This window comes from Poromitra crassiceps, assembly GCF_964638095.1.
Source record: "Poromitra crassiceps genome assembly, chromosome: 3".
Taxonomy (NCBI): Eukaryota; Metazoa; Chordata; class Actinopteri; order Beryciformes; family Melamphaidae; genus Poromitra; species Poromitra crassiceps.
This window is the reverse complement of record NC_139625.1, coordinates 28,233,357-28,256,109: the sequence shown is the minus strand read 5'-3', so window position 1 is coordinate 28,256,109 and position 22,753 is coordinate 28,233,357. Positions and strand designations below refer to the sequence as shown.

Here is a 22,753-nt window from a genome sequence, read left to right as displayed (position 1 = left end):
TTGTGTCAGTTTAAAGTTTGAGAACCACTGCACTAGACATCAAGTCAAGTGGCTAGGCCATGGATGCACTATCAAGCACATAAGCTATAGACCACTTTGCTTGGTCATTCAAAACCATTCAAAGTCCAACATCCATCCGGTTGTATTTTAATTTGCTCTGGTTTACGACTCAGGCGTGAACAATTCAACAAAGTGAATTTATAAGCTATTGATTTTGATTTCTGGTATTCAAAGAACATTCCAACACAGGTGATTAGAAATGTTTGTCCACTATGTTTTTTAATTCAAAGACTAACCCAAAAATTTGAGAGAACAACATAAATAAAAAGTAAATGCTGCACGGACAAAACAATTACTACAGAAATTAAATAGGCTACAATAAACTTCTCAAATACAATGTATAATTTTTGGGCATTTGTGTTTTTCATCCATAGGCCTATAGAGCTTTGGAAAATCTTGCTAAGTTCATTTTCGAATGCTGTGAAGGTATTTTTTGCCTTTGTGTAGCCTAATAAAAACAGAAATCCATTAAATAGTCTCTTTCAAACAAAAGAGAACAGAACTTAGCCCATCGTTTCAAATTAGAGCTATAGTTTCATAATGCTTATGAATGCAGTTTAATGGATGGAGTATCTTGGCCTATCTGCCGACAGCCAGACACCAGCGCCCCTCCAGCGCTGATGTGGTACTTAGAGAGGGCAAATTCTTGGCGGCTTGCCGACGGCCTGCCGCTGCTAGCCCTCCAGCGGCATTCCGCCAGAGTGAAGGTAGCGGCATCCTCCAGTGGGCCGCCGGATGGCCGCTGAAGGAATGCCACCGCCGCCCGGCCGCTCAAAATGCGACAACGGGCCACTAGCGGCAGCGGCAGATTGCTAGCTGGGTGTTCCTCTCTCTTCTTCTTCTATTGTTTTTTGGCAAACAGCTTTTTGTGCATTACCAAAGAACACGCTCTTTGGCATTACCGCCACCTACTCAAAGAACTTTTATGGAAAGAAATGACAGCTCCATATTGCCCCATTGCAACATCAGCGCCCAGCAGCCTCCGCCATTTTTTATGGTCCTATATTCCCCGGGTCCTATGTTCCCCGTTTTTGTGGGACCGGGGAACATAAAACCCTTCCTAACCTCCCCCAGACCCTAACCCAAAACCTAACCTCTCCCACCCCTCACGCCTAAACCTAAGGTCGGCATTGCGGGTGGTCGGCATAGCGGATAGACACCCCAAATGTTACGGAGAGTGTTAAAAACGGGGAACATAGGACCCGGGGAACATAGGGATGACCCCCTCTAAACAGTAACTCAACGGGAGAACACTCTAAACTTTGGGGATTCACATCTTTTCCGGGCGTACTGCAAATCTTGATTGAAGTGGTGTAATGCAGGGATGTAAAACAACAACCATATTGTGGAAACTAAGCAAAATTTTTCGTTTTCTTTGTTTAGTTTTTTCAAGATAAATACCTAATGAAAAGGACCCGAGGTTCAACTCCCGTTGAGTTACTGTTTAGAGAGGCTGATTATAGGGGCCAGCGCTACCGCAGCTGACCACTGCGAGGCGCATTCTGTTTCCAAAAATGGCCGGAGTGTCGTCTCTTTCCTTCCATGCTCTTTGGTTTGATTCCTCTCTCTTCTTCTCTGGGTTTCATTCATACCGGTGTACAAACCGTTGCATGGCGCATTACTGCCACCCAGAGTCCACCCAGCACCTTGCATCACCCATGGGCGACGTTGGATCATATCCGGGCGCATTTCCTGTTCCTTGTTTCTGGCGATTTCATTGGTGTATTTCGAGACTTTGAAATTCGAAACGCCTCTCACCAAGATAAAACGAGGGAGGAGGGATTTTCAAACTCTGATTCTGCCTGCCTGGAGTGTACGTATTTGTGGAGTGCAAGCAAGACAGCTACCGTTACGTTACTGTTGTTTTCAGGTAGGTTGTGAAATTCGGTGATATTATACGACTGCTGATTAACGCCACTTACTAGCTATTAGCTAGTGTTATGTGTTAAACTTTTTGTTAACATTATGCTAAGTTTGGTCTCGTTCGTTGCTAAGTTGACGGTAGCATTAGCGTTAGCGAGCATGTAGCGTTATGTCTGACAATGACTGCAGCCGTTTAGCCAGGCTAACGTTATGTTTATCAGGCTAACGTTAGCTAGTTAGGTCATGCTTGCTTAAATGACCAATGTTGCTTTAACGTTTAACGCTAGCTGTTGCGTTAGTCGCACAAACGCGTGAGTGTTAACGTTAGTTATGCTAGAAAAACGAAAACGCGTCAACTGTAAAGGTTAGCTAAGCTAACTGTAAACGTTAGCTAAGCTAACTGTAAACGTTAGCTAAGCTATCGTTTGCTCTGACCTCTAATAAATGTAGCGGCCGCTGGAAAAGCAGGAGAGAAAGGACTTGGGAGATCTCGTCTGATCGTAGGACACTTCACCCATTTTGTGTCTAAAATGCAGGAAGTTTCACAGGTGCAAGCAAAACGGTGAGTAACTAGGGCCCCAGTGCATCACCAAATGGATTGGAAGTTGGAAACCCTGATTAATGTTCCGCTGCACCTGTTTTACTTCCTGCCTTTTAGACACAAAATGGTTGAATTGGGTGGGGAGTGAAAAAGGCTAATGTGGGCACTTGCAGTCCTTACCATGCACATTGTCAGTGGTAAATGACTTATAATATGCTGTTGAAGGAAGTAGGCCTGCAGTGATTTTCATCAGGTGCATACAATGTGTTCAAGTGGACTCCTTTTTATAGGAGCTGGGTCTCCTAGGAGAGGAGGCAGCATTGATAACTTATTACTCAGAAGAGAAAGTTATTGTGTGTGTGTGTGTGTGTGTGTATATATATATATATATATATATATATATATATATATATATATATATATATATATACACACACACTCCAAACATTGTCTCCAGCAGGCCTTAATCAAGAAAATGACATTAGACATTTTCTCTAATCAACAGATCCCATAGTTTGTGGACTTGGGTATCAAAAACAATCTTCAGTCCTATGTATTTTATGATCGAGATTGAACAGGCAAACCAGGTTGCCATTATTCCAGTACGGATTGATATGAAGATCCTACTGTTTATTTTTTCACTTGTTTATTTGTTCATTTGCTGTTTTATGTCTTATACAGGATGTGTAAGATGTATCATGGTATTTCATATGCTCGGATTGTAAATATGAACAATGTATTGTTCCTCTTGATAAACTCATCATCCAATCCAGGCAACTCAATCAAACCAACTGGTTGCACCTGGTGGAGACTGAGAACCAGCTCCTATAAAAAGGAGTCTACTTGAACACATTGTATGAACCTGATGAAAATCACTGGCTGATTGAAACGTTGTTCCTTTTACCAAATAAATTTGAAAAAACTGAGTTCTGGTGTGCAGGCCTACTTCCTTCTAATGCTCTACTTTTAACCCAGCACCCTTCGACGATGTGCGTATAGCCAAACTCTCTCTCTTATAATATGCTGTTGACATTGTAACCAGTGTCTTATCAGTGGGTTCAGCTGTGTAGAATGATGACATCCCCTCCTCGCCCCAGGCCGTATGTGTCTCTCCCTTCATATAGGATGAGTTCAGTTGCTGGAAATGATGAGAATCACGGGGTTTGCCCTGGACCAAAGCACAGCAGTTCAAGTAGCGACCTTTTTGACCTGGGCCAGCCGACAGGGAGGCCCTCCATCCTGCGCCAAACAGAGAACCTGCCCAACAAGAATGAAATGAAGGGGGTAAAGGTAGGCTACACCATGGAGTTCCTTTTGAGAGTTATAAAATGTCAAATCCCACTTTTCAGACGAGTCTGTTACCCTCACACTCTAGTAGTGACATGTCTGATAATACAATACATTGCCACAAAATGGTCACAAGCTACAATATGACCACAAAATGGTCACAAGCAAAGCTTTTTCCACAGCGATTAGTTCAAGTCCAAATAGTGGGGGGTGGAGTTTTTTTTTTTTTTGGTCTTTGAGGATGTTTACTAATACAATGTTCAGGGTTAATCTTGAGTATTTTCAGGTGCATCTCTAGAGTGGGTATCTAAAACTTGCAGAGTATGTTTGCTTTTATAGCTTTTTTCTTTTTCTTTAGATCACAGGCAGGTTAGGAATTTCATCATTTTAGGGGCAAGGCTTTAGGGCACAAGGCCACATGCCAGGGCACAAATGCCATTGCTCTATTGACATCGAAGAGCGATTTTTCTAAAATGTGTTTTTAAAATGAGCCAATCTTACATCCTTTGCATAGGGCAGTTTACATTAAACTGAGACCACTGACGCTTTTAAAGCAACTGACAGTAGCAGGCTGCTAGCAGGGCACTGCCAAGGTGGCCTTAGGGATCTCAGGGCATCACAGCCAGAGGGAGGGGCAACGGAAGCCATCTGTAGTGTGTAATTCCCACCCTGGTCACATGTCATGTAATGGTATCAGACAGTGGAATCAGCTGGAGATTCTTTCCATTTGAAATCACTTGTATTCCAGAGTTAACCAATACTGACCGCAGGGTTTGTATGTAGGTTTGTTTTCAGACTCCGAGAAGAGACCCGGTCACCAAAAGACTCGTTTCTCCCACAAAGTCTGTGAAGATGACAAACCTAGATGAATGTGTGAAAGCCATGGAGCCCTTAGATCTGGATAAAGAAAAGTAAGCGGCAGCGCTAATGTTCTCATACTGAAACATGCTACTTTATGAAATAATCCTCCAGTTAGGTAATCTAGTTTCTTGTGTCCTTTCAGTACTTTGCCTCAGGACATCACTGAGCCATCTGATGGGCTCAAATCTGGTAAATCATCCTAACTTATTGCCTCCCTTTGTTTGGTCTTCTGATGTTGCTTCCCTTCCCATTGCTTGGTCTTCTGACTGCGGAGTCTAAATTTATTTTGACTATATCCACAGGAGTGTCATCTTATCCTGATGATGACATGCCCATACAAAGCAGCGGTGGTTATCGATTGGATTTTGACAACCTTGGTGTCATCGATCCATTTCAGGGGACTGCTAAGATGACCCTTTCTCCAGCAAGGCCTGCTGCTGAAGGCTCTCCTACAGGACAAAATACGTCTCAACATGTCAAACCAGAGAATGTGTTGGAGGAACCTGCCAAAACAGAAATGGCACTAGATGAGACCCTTCCATTGAGCCTCTCTGTGGAAAATTCACTGGCTGATGTTTCCGCTGACATAGGCTCTACAGATAGCAGTGTGGTCATAGTGAGACAGGTCCCAGCTGTTGAGGATCAAGATTCATCTACTACCACACATCATGATGAACCAGCTGCTACAGACAAGGTGTCGGCCAGTTCTTCTGTGGAGGATGCTCCCCTGCCATCCAAAGGCTCCTACAACTTGGATTTTGACAACATGGATGCAGTCAACCCTTTCCAAACTGGGGGCTCCAAAATTCAGAATTCCCCTGTCATTGGGAGAGAGCTGCCATGTGAGGTCCCACCTGTTGAAGCATCAGAGATAAAAGAAATTGCACCTACAAAACTTGTCGACGTACCTGAGGTGGCTCAAGAAACACCCATCCAGCATGAGGTGAAGCCCATGGCTGCTGTGGCCCCGATTTCCAGCGATGCCACTAACCCCCCAGATGCTGAAGCCACACCCCAACCTGCTGTTGCCCCTCCCAAGGAAGGCCCAGTCAAACTGGAGTTTAATTTTGATGATGGCGCTGAGGTCAAGCAAAAGCCCCCACCCAAGAAGTTTAGCAAAAGGCCGCCTGGTCTGAAATCTACAAATAGACCGCCTGTACTGGGAAATGACTCCAAACCACCAAATGAATCTCCAGTCATGCCTGTTGATGAGATTCCAGTTCCTAAGGGCTCCTACGGCTTCAACTTTGATGACCCAGACTTCAATCCCTTTGGGACAAATGCAAAAATGAACACTTCTCCAAAATGCAGTGTGAAGTCCAGTTCTGAAAGCAGGGCACTGTCTCTGGTCCAGGAGACTGCCATACCTGAGCAAGAAGCCAAGCCTGTGGACACTGACGCTGTGGTATCAATCTGGTATGCAAACTTTTTTTTTTTTTAACAGGGTTTATTTGTAAAAGTCTTCCCACCCACTTGTCAGAGCCCACAGAAACTTTGCATTACAAAACTACCACCAGTGTATCTAATCTGAAACTTGTATGCATTTGCCCTCTGTAGTGCTGGAGAGTCTGCCCCAAAGACTGAACCCACCCCTGCTGCCATAAGAGAAGTAATGCATGATTCAATCTTCATACAGTTTTCCATATCACTGACATTTGTGTTTCATCGCAATAAATGTTTATCTCATTGTAGAATAAAGTGCCCCAGGTTGAGGAGCCCAAGGTTGCCTATGGTCATGACCAGGGATTTCAACCTGAGATTGTCCAACCTGGGCTGAGTCTTCCTGAACCGTTTGACCTGGGTCAACCTGAACCGAAGTCACAGACTGCTGTGTCAGAACCCAGTGATGAGTTTGTTCCTGCCACCATGTGTAAGTTGTCATCAACTGTGTGGTTACTCTACCTCATCAGTTTGTATGGATTACCAAGATTTATGTTTCAGTCCTATCTAGTTGTTTATCTCTGATGATGCAGCTTCTACACCATAGGGAACATATAAAAACAATCAGTACTGTCACATCAGATTTGATGCCTTATAACACATACTGTATGTCTGTTCCATTACCATCATTTAAACAGGGTTTGTACTTTGTACAAAGTCTTGGAAGTTTGGAAAATGCTTGATTTTAACCAATTGTTTTCCAGGTTTAGTGAATATGCTTGAATTTGAATATGCTCCTGGAAAAGTGTTTGATTTTCAAGATAATCTGGTGTTTAATCTACACAATCACTCATGTAAAACAAAAATATTTTAATACCTGAAATGAGATGATCCCGTTAGATTTTTATGTCTGCTGGCATCTTACACGGAGCAGTGGACCAGAGCTGGATTGACTGACGTGCTCCGAAATGAAAGGGGTAATTTTTCTGTTCAGCTCCACTCCGCCTCATGAGGGCGACCATCTGATCTCTGACCTATAACTGGCTCCGTGGGCAACCCCCCCCCCCCCCCCCCCCCCCTTTCCCCCCCAGGGAGTGATTATTACTTGAATGATCCATCGACTAACCTGTTCTTGCCAACTGTCAAACTGACTGACAAACAAGTAATGGTCATTTGGAAGTTAACATTATCTTTTCCCCCCAGTTATGTCCAGTGACTTTGAACAAATGGACTACCTGGAGCAGTTTGGGTCCAGCAGTGTGAGTATTTACTTTTTTTTTTTTTTTTTTTAGGTTTGTGTGTGTGTGTCAATGCATGATGTCCGTCGTTACAATTTCTAATCTTCCCTCTTCAGTTCAAGGAGTCTGCACTGAGGAAACAATCCCTGTACCTCAAATTTGACCCGCTCTTGAGAGAGAGCCCAAAGAAGCCTGAAGGCCTGGCTGCTCAGAAGAACCTCCCCCGCCTTGCTCCCTTTGTTTCTCGGTACGATGTACTTCTATGTTCACTTGCAGTTTGCTGCTCTCACTGTCTGCTAGATTAGGCTTAATTTGTTCTGCTAAATTCAACCACTTTATGTGTTTCTCTCCACTTCAGTTTTGAAGCTCCCCAGATGGCAGTAAAAGCAGCGGACAGGCAGCAGAACGCTCAGTTGAAACTGTTGGCTGATGTTCCAGCACCAGTAAGTCATTCTAAATCTTGGGCTGCCACTTTTGCTTGGCATCTGATAAGTGGAAGTGCTTATATGCTAATGGTATTTATGACTTGCTTTATTTAGCCTGCAGTTCCTGTCATCCAGAATTCTCCAGTGCTGCAGTGTCTGGTCCCGCCTCTCCCCCAGTTGACAAACACGGAGGATGCGATTATTGAAGTGCTGAAATACAGTCAGAAAGACAATGATGCAGCCATTGCCAAGGTCCAGGCAGAGGTGGGTCTTGCTCAATATTTAAATTTTGTGACTTTGCAATAGTCACCACATTTTCATTCAAGTTTACGGTAGTTACTTATTGCCATTTTACGGACACGGTTGAGCAGAATGAGTTGGAAGTGTCTTCATACGTTTTAGCGAACCTTTTGAGATGCATTTCTTGTGTGGCCCCACTAAAACTTCTAGGTTTGGACCAAATGGCTGAAACGTTCTGTGTGAAAAAAAATCTGCATGTTTTGCCATATCGTTAGTTTTCACACCCAGTGGCACTCCACAAACCCTGGAGCCGTTTGGAGTGAGAACGCAATCTGACCCAAGGAACCATAGGAAGCACTATGTTGTTGTTGTTGTATGCATTGGGTTAACACGAAAAATGTCACAAACATTTAATACCTGAAGAAAGTCTTTTCCCACACCAAATTTGTGACAAATGAAGCCAAATACTCATTTCACTTCGATGTTGAGAAATTATTCTTTCATAGAAATTTTGAAATAAATGCAAGACAGTCACCCCCTGATTTGAATCAAATCATATTGATTAAGGGTTTGAAAACTCCATTGGTATTAACTAATAACCTCTTGGCACCTGAGAGGGCATTCACTAAATTTAGTTTAGACTCCAGAATAATTACCGTTTTCCCTTTATTCTTTCTTTAAATAGGCAAAAGAAAAAGAGGAGCAATGGCGTGTGAAGTATGAAACGCAGTTTGAGGAATGTATTGAAATGAGGTGAGCCATGCAATGTTGTCTTTTCTCCCACAATCTTATTTGAGGCATTTGACTCATTCACTCTTTTTCTTTTTTCTTTTAAAGGAAAGTCATCTCTGAATTTGAGCTCACAATTGAAAAAGTATTTGGTAAGTTAACTCAGTGTGTGTGTGTGTGTATTAGTCTCAACATTCAGAATCATCGATACACCAGTGGTTAAAAGTGACTGCTCAATTCTCTGGGTTTGCGCAGCTGACCAGGAGAAGGAGAGGGAGATGGCCCAGGCAAAGCTCAATGAGGTTCTGCTGGCGAAGGAGCAAGCAACAATGGAGCAGAATGCCTTGGAGAGATCTTTCTCTGACATCTTCAAGAGACTGGACAAGTACAAGCAGCTCATTGACGGTTACAAACAGGTCAGGATTCATGGAAACGGGACGACAATAAACAATTCTCCCATAAACCACCAATGCGTGACACATCTTTAATATTCTTCTAGTTAAAAGTTTGTGTTCAAATGTTAGTGTGGTGTGTGCCCCACCCCCCAGAATGAAGAGACTCTGAAAGGCTGTGCTCAGGAATACCTGGTGAGGATCAAAAAGGAGGAGCAGCGCTACCGGACCCTTAAAGTTCACGCCGAGGAGAAAATTACCCTGTAAGAAACCTCACACTACTACCCTAACTGTGTTTGTCATGTAGACACTTGCATGACTTTACATTGAGCTTCTTCTTTTTTTTCCCTCCTCCAGTGCTAATAAAGAGATTGCAGAGGTCCGGACCAAATACAAAGGCGAGGTCTCAGGACTTCAAGCTCAGCTGCGCAGGGAGCAGCTGAGAGTGCAGTCTCTTGAGAAAAATCTGGACCAGAAAGTAAGTAGTTATGAAAAGGGATGGCATGCAATCACAGTGATATGACGATGTTAAAATATTTCTGATTGCGCTTTCTCTCTCCCACAGGTGAAAGAGGCAGAAGAACTTACCACTCTTTGCGATGAACTTATCGCCAATGTACAGAAGGCCTAGTACAGCAGTAGATGCTTCGAGGTTTCTTGCTGCCTTTATGCCTACTAGCATCGAGGGCAGTAACAAAGGATCTGCACTGGTGTTTTAGATGCTACCCCTGCTTCAAGGTTTTCAGTTCTCTCTCTGTTCGCCATCAGATTGTTCTTCCTCTCTTACTATGGCAGTTTTGTGTCCACTTCATCTTCGCATGGTATTTATGTTTGTTCAAATTATTCTAAACTTCTTGAAAGCTTATACTTCCAGAGCCAGGGTATGTTGTGATGTTTTTCTGCCCCTTTCCCAATGTACTCTAATAAAGCTAAAGCTATTTTTCAAATTAATTTGTGATTATATTTTTAGACAAATATTTGAAGTTAATTGTGATGGTTCTTGCTTTTCTTTGCCTTATTTGGTTAGCCCTCTTTGAAACCACTTGGGGGCAGTGTTTACCTTGGTAGCATTTTCTGTTTCTGTCCTAATGGCTCTCATCTGGGCTTTGGAGTTAAAAAAACATATTAATGGACACTGGAGTAACATTGCTGGTTCAAGAAGTCTAGAAGAATATGAGGACTGTCTAGTTTATATTCTGTGCACTTTTATTTAAACACTTGAGCTAGTCAATATATCCTCCCCTTGTCTGTCTGGAGCAAAGCTCATCCCATGCTGCAACGCTTACAACAAAACAAGAGCTTGCCTGAGACAATGCTCCCCTTCTTTCCTGAGCAATGACAGGGTCCTGTCACATCACTCCCAGTGCAGGACAATGCACTTCCTAAATGGTGAAAGGAAATCCTACCTAGATTGGAGTTGAATGAGGTGGTAGTGTGGACCAGGGGGGAGACGGAGAGGGTCGATTCACTTAAATGGGAAAAGATGCTAGTCATTTGGTGTAGTCTTGCAGGGGCCATCACTCATCTAAAAAGGCCTGAGAGAGTGCTCTGTGTCTGTACGGTATCTATTCAGACATCCATCCCGCCAACTGCTGTCCCTCTGCTGGCTGCCCTCTGTGTCACCCTCAGTAGACGAGTCAACTAGGCTCTTCTCGCCATGTCGGAGAAAGTTGACCTGCCTGTGCCTGGAGCCTCCGAGTAGTCCTTATCTATTAGGATAGGGACTGCCACTGAAGCAATCTCATACACCGTGCCTTCTACGCCTTCACCAGCATGTAGAGCCTTTGAATAGTATCCAGAGGCATCCACCAGATGTGTTTACATAATTTCTATGCACATACAAGGGTTTTAACAATTCAATTTGTGTAATGCATACATTGTGTGAGGCATGTGATTAATCCGTTTCAAGTCATTTAATCAAACTGCTAAATGATCAAACTTTAGATCTAGTTTTTTAACCTTAAAGAGAATATATCATATACAAGATTGTCAAATATAACCAATTACATACAGAAATGCCTACATATTATTTGCATGAACTAAATGTGATTAAATTGGGTGGCAAAGTACTCAAAAATGTAGACCTATCAACGACTACAGTATACTTTAATAAACTTACATAGATATGTAAAACGCCTTACTCTGAAAAATAAACATTTGATACATTTTCTTAGCAAAATAAATTAAATATTCATGACTCAATTGGAATATAAATGACTACAGCTTCATAAATTGTTTTTGGATAGGGGTGCAGTCCAGAATACTCACCATTTTCTGGTCATTGATAAGGGTATTGTTGGGAAAACATTTAGCTCAACATGCTACTGACTAGTGGTGGGAACCTAAACAAACATTTGGTTGATAATGAAGACCAATTCTACAGTTAACAGTGGAAACACAATTCTGCCATCCCTTGCAGTCTTCGGCAAGGTTTGAGCACCTCAAAAAAAGAGAGAGGCTATGTTAACTTACCAGTCAATTTCATGCAACTAATAACAGAGGGACAAATGTCCAGGATGGAGACAGGTAAGATAAAGGATAGTGGTCAGCGTCAAAATGTCTGTGCATTCCAAACATGTAACGTTAACAAAAGGACTACCTGAGTAGGAGCAAAAAAACAGCCCTTTTGTAAATCTTCAGTACCATTTTCATCATCATGGCCAAGCAAAAACAGCCTTGGCTCTACAACCACTGACAGAGTGAAGGTTGAAACTAAATTAAACTACACCTCAAGTAGAAATGGGAAAATGAAAAAACTTACTGACAAGAAAGACCTTTCAGTTAGCCTGAATATCTGCAATCATCCACACACTGCAGAATTCCTTGGCCTTTTTGTATTAAGTGCACAACAAGGATTAATGGATTTTAGTGGTGTGAGCATTTGACAGGTAAAAAAAAGCACCAAATATGTCAGCATGTAATAACCCATGTTTTGAATCACTGACCATAGATATGTTTATCACAAGAACGTGCTTACACACTCCCAACAATGTCCAGCTATGAGAACAGTTTGGCACAGGTTAAGTAACAGTCTGAAGAGCATATGCCAGGTGAATATCACTGAATAGCAGGTCCACAGCTCACTGTCCCTGTGAGGTGCTGGAGCAGTTAGGGGGGGGGGGTATTTGGCACTAAGGCTAACACTGAAAATGAATGTGTTGATGCTGATGTATTTTCCCGTCCACGTGGGAGTGAGTGTGTGTGTGAATGTCAGTGTAGATTTTGGGGTAGATTTTGGTGGGGAGGGTTGGCCCCCCCTGGCTGAGGAGGAGCTGCTGCTGCGCTAGGTACTCCTCATAGTTTATGGAGCTCATGCAGTCTTTCTCCGGGCTGGAGGAGGTGGAGGATGGGGCCGCGCAGCCCCTGTCCCGCTCTCGGTAGGGCAGCCGGTGGGAGCCCTGCAGTGCCTGCGCCGCCGCAGCCGGGGCGCTGGGAGGGGAACAGTGCTTTTTACTCTGGCAGAACCACAGCAGCACTGTGCCGAAGATGAACACCATTCCAGCGGGGATGCCAATGATGACGGGCCAGGGGAGGGAGCTGGAGGCTGACGCAAATATGGGGGTGATGGGAGGCTTGGTGTCTGCAAAAGAAGAGGGACAGAAAGGGAAAGATCAAAACAAGTTAACTCTTACATCTTGGCAATAATTCTTATTTGATTACACTGCATGTACAGATTAAGTGTTATTCTCTCGTCTTAATTCAAATGGAAATCATTATGAATGGAAAAGACTGAAATGCCCAGGCTAAAGAAAAATGATGGGTGAAAGCACCTTGCAGAACTACTGAATTAAACATTTTCTGGTTTCTTTACTTACTTATTTTATAGAATAGAATAACGTTATTCTCCCCATAATCAAATTTGGGTTGCAGTGTAACACATTTGAGGTGTTCATAGTAAGTTTAACAAGAACACAAAGAGCAACAACAATAACAAAGAATAACCCTAAAATAACAAAACCCTAACATTATGTATGTTTTCTCCAAACCCTCTTTTTCTTTGCACACAGCACCATCATCGTTGTCATTACCAACCCAAGCTGATATAGCAAACTGACAAGCTGTTCATTTGCCACCCTACAGTATGTTTACAATGTCAGCTAGTACTGTGGTAGTGAAATACTGTAAGAGGACCTTCCCCCGACCCAAGGCTCACCTGGCAGCACAGTAAGGAAGGCACTGCGGAAGCTGTAACCCATGGTGTTAGCGCCTAAACAGATGTACATGCCAGCGTCCTCCTCCTTGGCACGGGTAATGAGTAGCTTGTTGAGGTAGGAGCCATCGGGCCGAGACCACACCTCCCCCGTGGGCAGCACCACAAACCGGCTGTCTCCCACCTCGATGGTGGAGTTGTAGCGGCTTTCCTCGTTCGACTCCACGCGTTTGAGCCACTGAATGACCGGCTTAACGTCACTCCTCACTTTGCACTGGAACGAGGTTGTGCCTCCATAGTCCACCGTGGTGTTGACTGGGTGAGTGCCCGTTAAAATCGGTTTGGAGTTTGTCCTCTCTGCGTAGACACACAAAGAAAAGCTGTCAAGACACACATCTATTTTCTGACATGACAGACCTTCTGCGCCTACAACAGGTCTTAGTTGTCCATACCGTTATTAGCCTCAGGCTTATAGCTTATAATTGACAAGAGAGGGAGAAATACCACATGTAACACAAGAAGTATGTGTGATTAGTTTCCTCTCTCTCTGTGCTCCTGGTTGTACAGCACACATTTCTCATGGGAAGGGGGAGCTGGGGGTCTGGCAGACAGCTGGGCTTTAATCAGCTCCAGATTGGGTGGAGGGTCTCTGGGTTGAACAGCCCACCTCCCCTCTACCCCCCTCCCAAACACCAGAACACAAGCCCTCACTCAGGCCTGCTTCCTCAATATGCTTCTCATATACATGATTACCCGAGCACATTCATCTATGGAGCAGGGGTATGAGTAAGACCTGGTGATCAAAATCAGAAGTCAAGAGTAGGTAGATCAGAGGAGAGGTTACAGCTCTTCCTCAGTCAAATCCAGATCCACCATTACGGTGATTACACACTCAGGTCGTTTTGATCTCCCACTACGACGCCCAACCAAGACGTCACAAAAACGATCCACGAAAAACAGCAGTAAGCATTTAATTTAATTCACTTTACCTCATTTATTAGCGCCGAAATATTTCAAGGCAAACACATTTTATATGTACTGCTCAGCCCCTCTGCGGGATACTCACGTATGACCTCAACTTTGTAGGTGGCGTTGATCTCCCCTGCGCGGTTGGAGACCCTGCAGGTGTATCTGCCGCTGTGCTCGGGCGTCAGGTTCTTCAGACTCAGAGTCCACTTCTTCTGACGGCCCTCGCCGACCTCGCGCTCTGTCAGCGGCCGCTCGTCTTTCAGCCACACGATCTCCGGCCGAGGGTTTCCACTGGCCGTGCATTTGAGCCGCACTGAGCTGCCCACGGGACGAGCGATCACCCTCTTCCTCATCTTAGCAGGCTGGGTAAAGCGGGGACGCACTTTGGAGAAAGGTGGACTTAGAGTTACTTACTTTTCAATGGATACCTGGGGACTGATTGGTTGTGATCATGTAATAAAGCGATAATTATTGAATATACCTTAATGATAAGGAAACCATGAATCTTTATTATATACATTTATAGTATACATCATGGTAAGTAGTATCAACCTGATGTAATCTATGTGAGGATGGGGTCTTTTAAGGAGAAATGTATCAATGCATTTCTGCATTTTCTGACAATATAATTTTCTAATAATAATAATTATATTATATTATATTACATTACATTACATTACATTACATTACATTACATTACATTATATAATAATTATTTGGCTTATGGCAATCACCGATTTGAGGTGAGTTACCCACCTTTTGATTGATCACATCAATTGATTGCATGATAACACAACTCCTACCTAGTTTTCCCGATAGTCCATCGGGGCCCATCTCGGTCTCCGCTCCATCAGCCGCCCCTGGTCCGGCCTTATCAGAACCAGAGTCATCTGTTGACACAGCAGGAAAACAATTGGTCACTGGAGGGCTAAACAAAACATCAAGGTGTTCGTTCTCTTAGATAAACAAAAGAAAAATTGCCTCACATAATTCAAACTGCTTTAAAAATGGTGGAATTGCTGTGCATAATCAGCAGGAAATGGCGGCCTTAGAAGTTTGAAAGAAGGGTGATGACAGAGATGCCATGAGGTCATCTGATTATAGTTTCAGTTGTAGTAAAGACTTCTGTGGCCATTTGGGCTCACATCATATACTAATATCAAACTTGTAGATCAGATGGCAAACACCTTCTGAGATAGCACAATAGCACAGAAACTGACAGATTACAGAAATTATGTACATTTCATGACCATTTATTTAATTTGAAGGCTTATGATCATTTAGGATTAGTCACATGCTCCTTAAATTACTATAAAACCATTCCTCGGTTGACAATATCAAACTGCAGAGTACAGTGTTGTTTTATATTGATGCTTCTGAAGCATGTATAAACTCCATTAGAATTCAGTCAATTTGGGCTTTGACAACGTTTTTGACAACATCATGGACACCATACTTATGGCAAAGACACAACTTAGCCAAAAAGGCTCAGTAAAATAGTCTTGGCTCTATCCGAGTAAATTTAGCATTTATAGATAGGCTCCTCTAAGCGGGGTGCATGCTAAGGTCATACACTGTAGCATTTGGAAGTAATATGATCAGTTTTCATAAGCCCAGTTCCAGGAGACAGCTGTGGACTTTATGTCATTGCGACTGACATCATGCAGTGGAGCTAAGACAGGGCTTAGAGAAAATATAATGAGTGAAACCTAATAGATGGTTTGTGATGCGAATCGACTTTGTGAGTTATTAAGCATTGATGAATTAATAAAGCGTATCGGATTCCTTCCCAATCCATGCTGCACTGTGCAATGACAGACATGAAGCAGACAATTAAGACAGATCAGGCAAAGGAGAGCTGGCTGTTAAAAGATTTACCATGATACTACTGAGGTGTCACATTAGATATGGTACTCAAGTCATTCACAATATTTCAGACAACTATACATGAGTGATTGATCCTTCTTGCTGGGGGCACATACAGTTCATATTTGACATTTCATAAGTTACTGATAAAGTACTGAACTATGCCCAGATGTGTTCATAAAAGTGCAAAAGCAACGACCAACAAGTCCTGTACCTCGTGTACCTCATTTTGAATCAGAGTTGCGGCCTCAAGTTTAATATGTGTAGATGTGGTTTGGCACAGTTGATTGGCTCTTGCTGTTCGATTGGGTCAGGTAGAGAGACCAGATGTGACTTCTAACCCCCCCCAGTCTTGCCGCCCTCCAAGTCCCCCCCCAAACCCCCCAAAAGCTCTCTAGGGTTCTCCCAAACCCCTCAAAGCTCTCTAGGGTTCTCCGGGCACAAACCCTCCATTGTCTGTCCCCTGCAGCACCAGGCCCAGTCATGATGTCATGGCTATTTGAAGGGCTTTAACTGGCCAACTATAATAACCCATTCCTTTAAAAAACAGCCTCCACTGGAAGAAATATTTCTCTGTTGCTCACTTGGGCTCTCCACATTCCTCCCAGTTCCTGAACCTCCCAATCCAAACAGAACATGGTCCCACACTGCAGGGCTTTTCTTTTGGACCTTTTTTTGGTTGCTGAATCTATTTCCTCTCTACTTTTTGCAGGGAACAATGACGCCTTTTATGCGTCTGTGCCGTTACAACTATCCACTAGCCGCTATTGTCTTCACACAATGTTGGCTCAGCAGACTGCAGACAGGGGGAGGCGGGACATCTCATGGCTGCCGTATGCTTGCTATTTTTGGAATACAGTACTGAAAAAACACAATCAATAACACGGAAAGGGACTAAGACGCCTCCATGTCAGGCCTTTCTGTGTCTCCTCCACTTAAGAGGGACTTTACGCATGTGTATGAAAAAGTGACTAAAAGCTGGGACTTATTATGGAAGCTCTGGCCATCGAACAGAAGCCCTTACACATAGAGCAGTGGAACCAAAATGGAGGCTCGTTATGCAAACGGGAAAAAATGCAATTGCAGGAGTCATGACTCAAGCGTGTGCTTATGTATATAGAATGCTCAAAGCAAAACTGTCATGTTGTTTAAAAAGCAATCAGCGTTCCACCATACAGCAGTCATCAGCGTGACTCCATTCATAGTCTCGCAGCAGCGCGTTGGCCTCTGATGCCATCCAGCTCCCTTTTCATTCACAAATCCAGCCACAGGAAATGGGTCGCCACCCTCCCTCCCTCCGCCGGCCGTGTGTGCCAGCTGAATCACAGGAAAAGGCCCCATGATTTGGGGGTCGCAATGAGCTCCAGATGTTGTTGGGGACATTGTAATGTCCAGGGAAAGTTACGCATAGTGGCCTTGCATCACACTCTGGAAATGTCCAAACGGCTACCACATGTGATCAGTCACACATGGGGCAGTTTATGCAGCAGTTGGCCTAACATCTCCAGAGACGGGCAAAATGAAATGCACGCGTATCCATGTAGAAATTACCAGGACTGCCAGCCCCAAATCAACCCTGTAGTCTATCATCTGCATACACATAAACATTAAAATCTCCCTGTTACCCTCAGGGAGGAGGTACAGGGTCCCAAAAGCACGCACAAATCGCTTGAGGGACAGTTTCTTCCCGCAGGCCACGAGACTCCTTAACATACACAAATAGTGTAGTAGCTGTACTGTACTGTACTGTAGCTGCTACCATTACGTATGTCTAATGTTTAATTGTATGTTTAATTAGGTATATGCTATTTGCACCTGTGCAAACAGAATGTTAATTATGTTTAAGTATGTTTAAAGTATGTCCATGCCATTTGCACCTATGTGCAGTGAATATGTCACTGTCTTTGACTTGTCTTATCACTTTACTGCCTTATTGCTTGTTGTTTCTCTTGTTTTCCTGCACCTATATGCCCTGTTATTTTGCACTATGTTGTAAACGGAGTCTACAGCACAAGAATTTCACACGTGATACAGTGATACTTGTACTACGGAGTGACAATAAAAAATCTTGAATCTTGAATCTAAAATCCAACCCTATAAATGTTAATATGACAATCCCATGCTGATATGATGCCTGCTGTAGTCGGTGCAGCTGACGAGTGAGAGGTGCTGTATGCATCAGGCAGGAGGGGAGGAGGGTGGCTGGGAGGTGATGGGGCCAGTTGTCAGGAGACCACCCCAAACAGGGCCCAAACAGCCAGCTGGAAGGATTGAGGAGGCGCCATGTTGCACTGACTGACCAGATTCTTCAGATAGCTCAGGGGAGGACAGGCTGTCCGCTGGCAGATGGGGAGAGGGATATCTCTCCAGCCGCTGTGGAACCCCCCCCCCCCCCCTTACATCACCCTGCAAAACCCTTCACTCACTCTCCCTCACTCTCTCACTCCCTCACTCTTCCTCACTCTCTCACTCTCCCTCCCTCACTCTCTCTCGCTCTCTCGCTCCATTCTTTCACCATCTCTCTCCTGCTTGGCTTCTCTCTGCTGTACCTTGCCTCTCCTCTTTGGGTCCCAGGCAAGGTTAAAAAATGCTCTTCACTTTGGGCCTTGGACTTGAAAGGCTGCCAGCGATCCCGCTCCCCTGAACGGCAATATAACTGACTGCAGTTGTTTCTCTTTCTTTTTCATTCTATGCTCCAGTAAAGATAATAAACTTGACATAGAGCAATGCTGGAAGTTACTCCTCGTTTACAGCATTTCAAATAAATAATCCCTCTCCCTTGCTGTGTCTGAGCAACATAGCCAGTTACCTACATGCAACCAAATTAAAACGACTGACAATTAGCGCATTCAAGGTGAATGGAAAGAGTTGCTCATGATAATTGCACACTATTTGGCTGTTGAACGTTTAAGCTGCCAGTTCTCTCAGCCCATGACTTCAGTCCTGTAAGTATTTTGAAAATGAGGCTCCCCCAATCTTCATGCAAAAAAAAAGAGGTCTGCACCCCTGATGGAACAATTATCTATAAAAACAAACATTATGGTGATGGCTGCCAGTCGCTGGCCAGGATGACGGACGGGAGGGCAGAAACAGGCGGGGGGGGGGGGGGGGTCTCTGTGGTCTTACAAAACAAAGGTGCAGAATGGCTGTTGAGAGGCTGGTGTTGGTCTGTCACGCACTCACCACCACCAGAGGACAAGGAAGGAGGAAATGGAACAAACCAGATCAGGATTAAGAGGGAGGCCAAACGCTCTCTAGCTACCTCCATAAAGGGCAAAAACACTGCTGATTTAAAAAAGCTCTTGTGGAAATATGCTTCTAAGAAAGACTCATGACCGAACTTTCAAAGGTTCCCCCCCCAACATACTGTACTCGCCGAGTGGGAGTAAAGCAACGCATGCAGTCAGGTTGAACTGATCTCCCAGCAATCTCTGCTAGCTTCATCACAGCGGCCTGAAAGGCTTTTTCACTGAAGTCTTCATTCTCGCCCAGTCACACTGCAGCAGAAGCCAAACCAGACAAATCATCTGTCACATAAACACACCGCAGGGAGAAAGTTGTTATCGATCATTGAGATATATTGACCGTGTGTGTGTGTGTGTGTGTGTGTGTGTGTGTGTGTGTGTGTGTGTGTGTGTGTGTGTGTGTGTGTGTGTGTGTGTGTGTGTGTGTGTGTGTGCATGGGTTGGGCTTAAATTGATAAAAAATCATCATTCTTTACCTCCCAACTGTAAATCAAAACTTAGTCCAAACATACATTCAATACGCACGCATTTGGCATCACTGCAGATTTCCTTAAACAAGCCTTCTTACATGTTAGAAGGGAAACTCTTGTGAGTGACTCTGTGCCCATTCCCTTGTTTATTTATTTTATTTATTATTTGCTTATGCTTGCCTAAACTCTTTCTCAGTTTACGGTGACCTGTGAGAATGTCACAGCCACAACTGTGAGCTAATTCCCACTCTGCGGTATCAGTAAAAATATAGGAAATAAATAAAAACAAAATATAAAGACATAATACTGCCAGGTCCTAATGTTAGGGAAAGTCTTTAAATATTTTACTGACTCTTTCAGTATGTTACGAAGGTGTAATACATGTGTTTACATGAGATAGACTTAAGGCACTTCAAGTTAAATGGTGGTGACAGTGTTGGGGAGTACTGAACTAGATGTAGTTGAACTACGTAGTTGAACTACATTTTGTAGTAGCTTGCTGCTGGTAGTTCAACTACATTCATATTTGCGCAGTGAGTCAAGTAGTTACTACTTTTTGGTCAATTTGGTGTAGTTTAACTACTCAAACTACAAACTACAATTTTGGGCAATAAAATGAAAGGAACAGGCACCCCCAAAAAAACAGATATGGCACGCAGCACATTAGCACATTCAAAATAAATGTAGTTTTTAAATTAATTTGGCCAAAGAATATAAAAAAATATAGCTATAATACTACTACTACTACTAAGTGACCTCAAGGCAATGGCAAAAACTTTCACATGCAAAGGTGATGATTGGTTGGGTTTAGGCATGAGTGATAATTGGTTAGGTTTAGGCATGAGGAGTGCTGATTGGTTAGATTAATATCAGGTTAAGAAAAAGTCCACAATGGAATTAAGCATTTTGATTGATTGGTTGATTGATTGAATTTATTAGATAATTGATTAAAAAAAAAGATACATACAACTGCCCAGCAGGAATACATACAGTACATTTAAAAAATCATCAAGGTTGAGAACACAAGAGAACACAATAAAACATCAGGGACCATGTTGGGGAAATAAGTGTTTACACTTTTACATGCTATCCCTTGGATCTTTTATTGTCTCTATATCCATGAATAAAGTCAATCAATCAAAAGGCTTATTTCCATTGTGGACTTTTCCTTACACCGATACCTAATCAACCATCACTCCTCATGCCTAAACCCAGAGATGGGAAGTAACTAAGTAGAAATACTTTGTTACTGTACTTGAGTAGGATTTTCAGATATCTGTCCTTTCTCGAGTATTTATTTTATTAGTATTTAGTATTAACTTTTGACTTTTACTCCCTACAATTGAACACAAATATCTGTACTTTCTACTCCTTACATTTTCAAAACAGGCTAGTTACTTTAATTTTAATGGATGACAGACAAATATGATGTAACGTTGTTTGTTTGTCTCTCTCGTCTTGCGCTCCCCCAGCTTTTACGCATTATGTGCACCTTTTTTGTGGAAAAACCATGTCACAAACTGACAACTACTACCAATCACAGTGTAATGCCTGAAGCTCTAAAAGAAACTTCTGGAATTGCTGAACTAGAAAGTTTAACACCAAGGGACTAACACCCCCAGTCTTCTGATCCAAAATCATACACCTTGTCCAATAGGCCAAGTGAGTTGACTGCTGGGCCAGGGTAACTTCTTATTTATTTGCCACTAGAGAAAACGTTTTTGTTAAGTGTCTAAAAGCCCATCATAAAACCGTTGTCATCATTTGCCATTCAATCATCTGCACATCAACTACACCCTTGAAACATCTCCCTCTGGGTCCTCAGACTTTGATGGGTGTGCCACTTGTCAAGACTTGAAGTGTAACCAGCAGTCCCTCAGTTCAGCACATGGTCTTTATAACCTTGGCAGTGGACATGGATCAGACGAATCAGCAGCAAGATGAGTAACTGATCATTTCTATTGATAATAATAATAACTATTTCCACTTTTATTCAAATACAAATAAATTTGCTCCCTCAAACAGCACAGATAAAAGTTCAGTCTGTGCACATTCCAGATTAGAACTCACAACCTCTCCCTCTGAAGGCAGCTGACATACACAGTGAACCACAAAGGCACTGCCACTGATGCTGTATTTCTCTCTGTATGACTTTTGAAGTGCCTGACTAGAGGTCAAAATCTGGAATCTGGCTATATTTTAGCTTTTAGTCAATTTAGAAATTGTCAAGTAGACTCAGTTGGACATACCGTAGTTAATCTCTGGGCGCTTCCTTCTCTTCCTCTCATTTAAAACTGACTGAGACTCAAACCCACAACCTCAAAGTGATTGAGGTCTCAATACTGCTGGGCAGCAAGCTAACCCTCTGTGCCACCAGGTCAGACTTTGAGTGGTTTTCTCAGTGGTTTTCACTCTTTCCTCTGGCTGTTGCCATTCAAAGGTGACTGAGGGTTGGGCGGGCTTGACTGTCTGTAGGAGGCGCTCCGTCAGCCAATGTGTTTCCAGCCATGTTAAAGAGATGGGAGACCGGTTTGAGGAACATTCCTCCTCCATCAGAGTGAGTACAATGTGTGCAAGTTAATTCAACTTCTATGAAATAGGTCTGTTATGAACGAAGCTAGCCTCCTGTTTTTCTGCCTCTCCACCATGTTGACGTTGACCTTTTCAGACCATGGGGAACAATGTTAAAGTGATGAACATCACAGCTTGACTCTGTATGCACTACTAGCCTATTGGAAATCCCTGAATATAACAGCTAGAACAGTCTGGTAAGTTCAGAAAATCACATCACTTTACTGTAATGCAGCATTTAAAACCAGGAAAAAACACTTATGCCATATCACGATATAACAATATAATATATAAAATATAATAAAATCAATATAAAAATTAATATATTTCCCAGCCCTACCCTCTAGTGGTCAGAAAATTAAGAGCTGCCACATGACTGGTTAGGTTTAGGCATGAGGAGTGATGATTGGTTAGGTTAATATCAGGGTAAGAAAAAGTCCACAATGGAAATAAGCCTTTTGATTGA

General features: G+C 43.1%; 2 protein-coding genes across 4 annotated transcripts in view; one reads left to right on the top strand and one right to left on the bottom strand.

Moving 5' to 3' along the window:
* The first annotated feature begins 1,872 nt into the window (after positions 1–1,872).
* tacc3 (transforming, acidic coiled-coil containing protein 3) lies at positions 1,873–10,011 on the top strand. 3 transcript variants are annotated; one of them, XM_083632831.1, is made up of 17 exons: positions 1,873–1,930; positions 3,562–3,754; positions 4,535–4,662; positions 4,755–4,801; positions 4,915–6,028; positions 6,170–6,221; positions 6,320–6,482; positions 7,196–7,251; positions 7,347–7,477; positions 7,589–7,673; positions 7,770–7,919; positions 8,581–8,648; positions 8,733–8,776; positions 8,880–9,040; positions 9,173–9,279; positions 9,374–9,494; positions 9,582–10,011. In XM_083632831.1, the coding sequence occupies exons 2-17, from the start codon at positions 3,590–3,592 to the stop codon at positions 9,645–9,647; spliced, it is 2,658 nt and encodes an 885-aa protein (XP_083488957.1). In that variant the 5' UTR covers positions 1,873–1,930; positions 3,562–3,589; the 3' UTR covers positions 9,648–10,011. The 3 variants fall into 3 exon arrangements, with proteins under 3 accessions (XP_083488957.1, XP_083488958.1, XP_083488956.1); XM_083632832.1 differs by having other exon boundaries at positions 6,305–6,482; positions 7,791–7,919; XM_083632830.1 differs by having other exon boundaries at positions 6,305–6,482.
* A 1,299-nt stretch (positions 10,012–11,310) lies between these two features.
* Positions 11,311–22,753, bottom strand: part of LOC310772654 (fibroblast growth factor receptor-like 1) — a 46,183-nt gene continuing 34,740 nt past the window's right edge. The window contains exons 4-7 of the mRNA XM_083632511.1: positions 14,939–15,025; positions 14,233–14,517; positions 13,170–13,523; positions 11,311–12,596 (exon numbers count right to left, since the gene is read on the bottom strand). Coding sequence (XP_083488637.1) covers positions 12,154–12,596; positions 13,170–13,523; positions 14,233–14,517; positions 14,939–15,025 — 1,169 coding nt within the window. The 3' untranslated portion in view covers positions 11,311–12,153. The remainder of the gene's footprint in view (positions 12,597–13,169; positions 13,524–14,232; positions 14,518–14,938; positions 15,026–22,753) is intronic.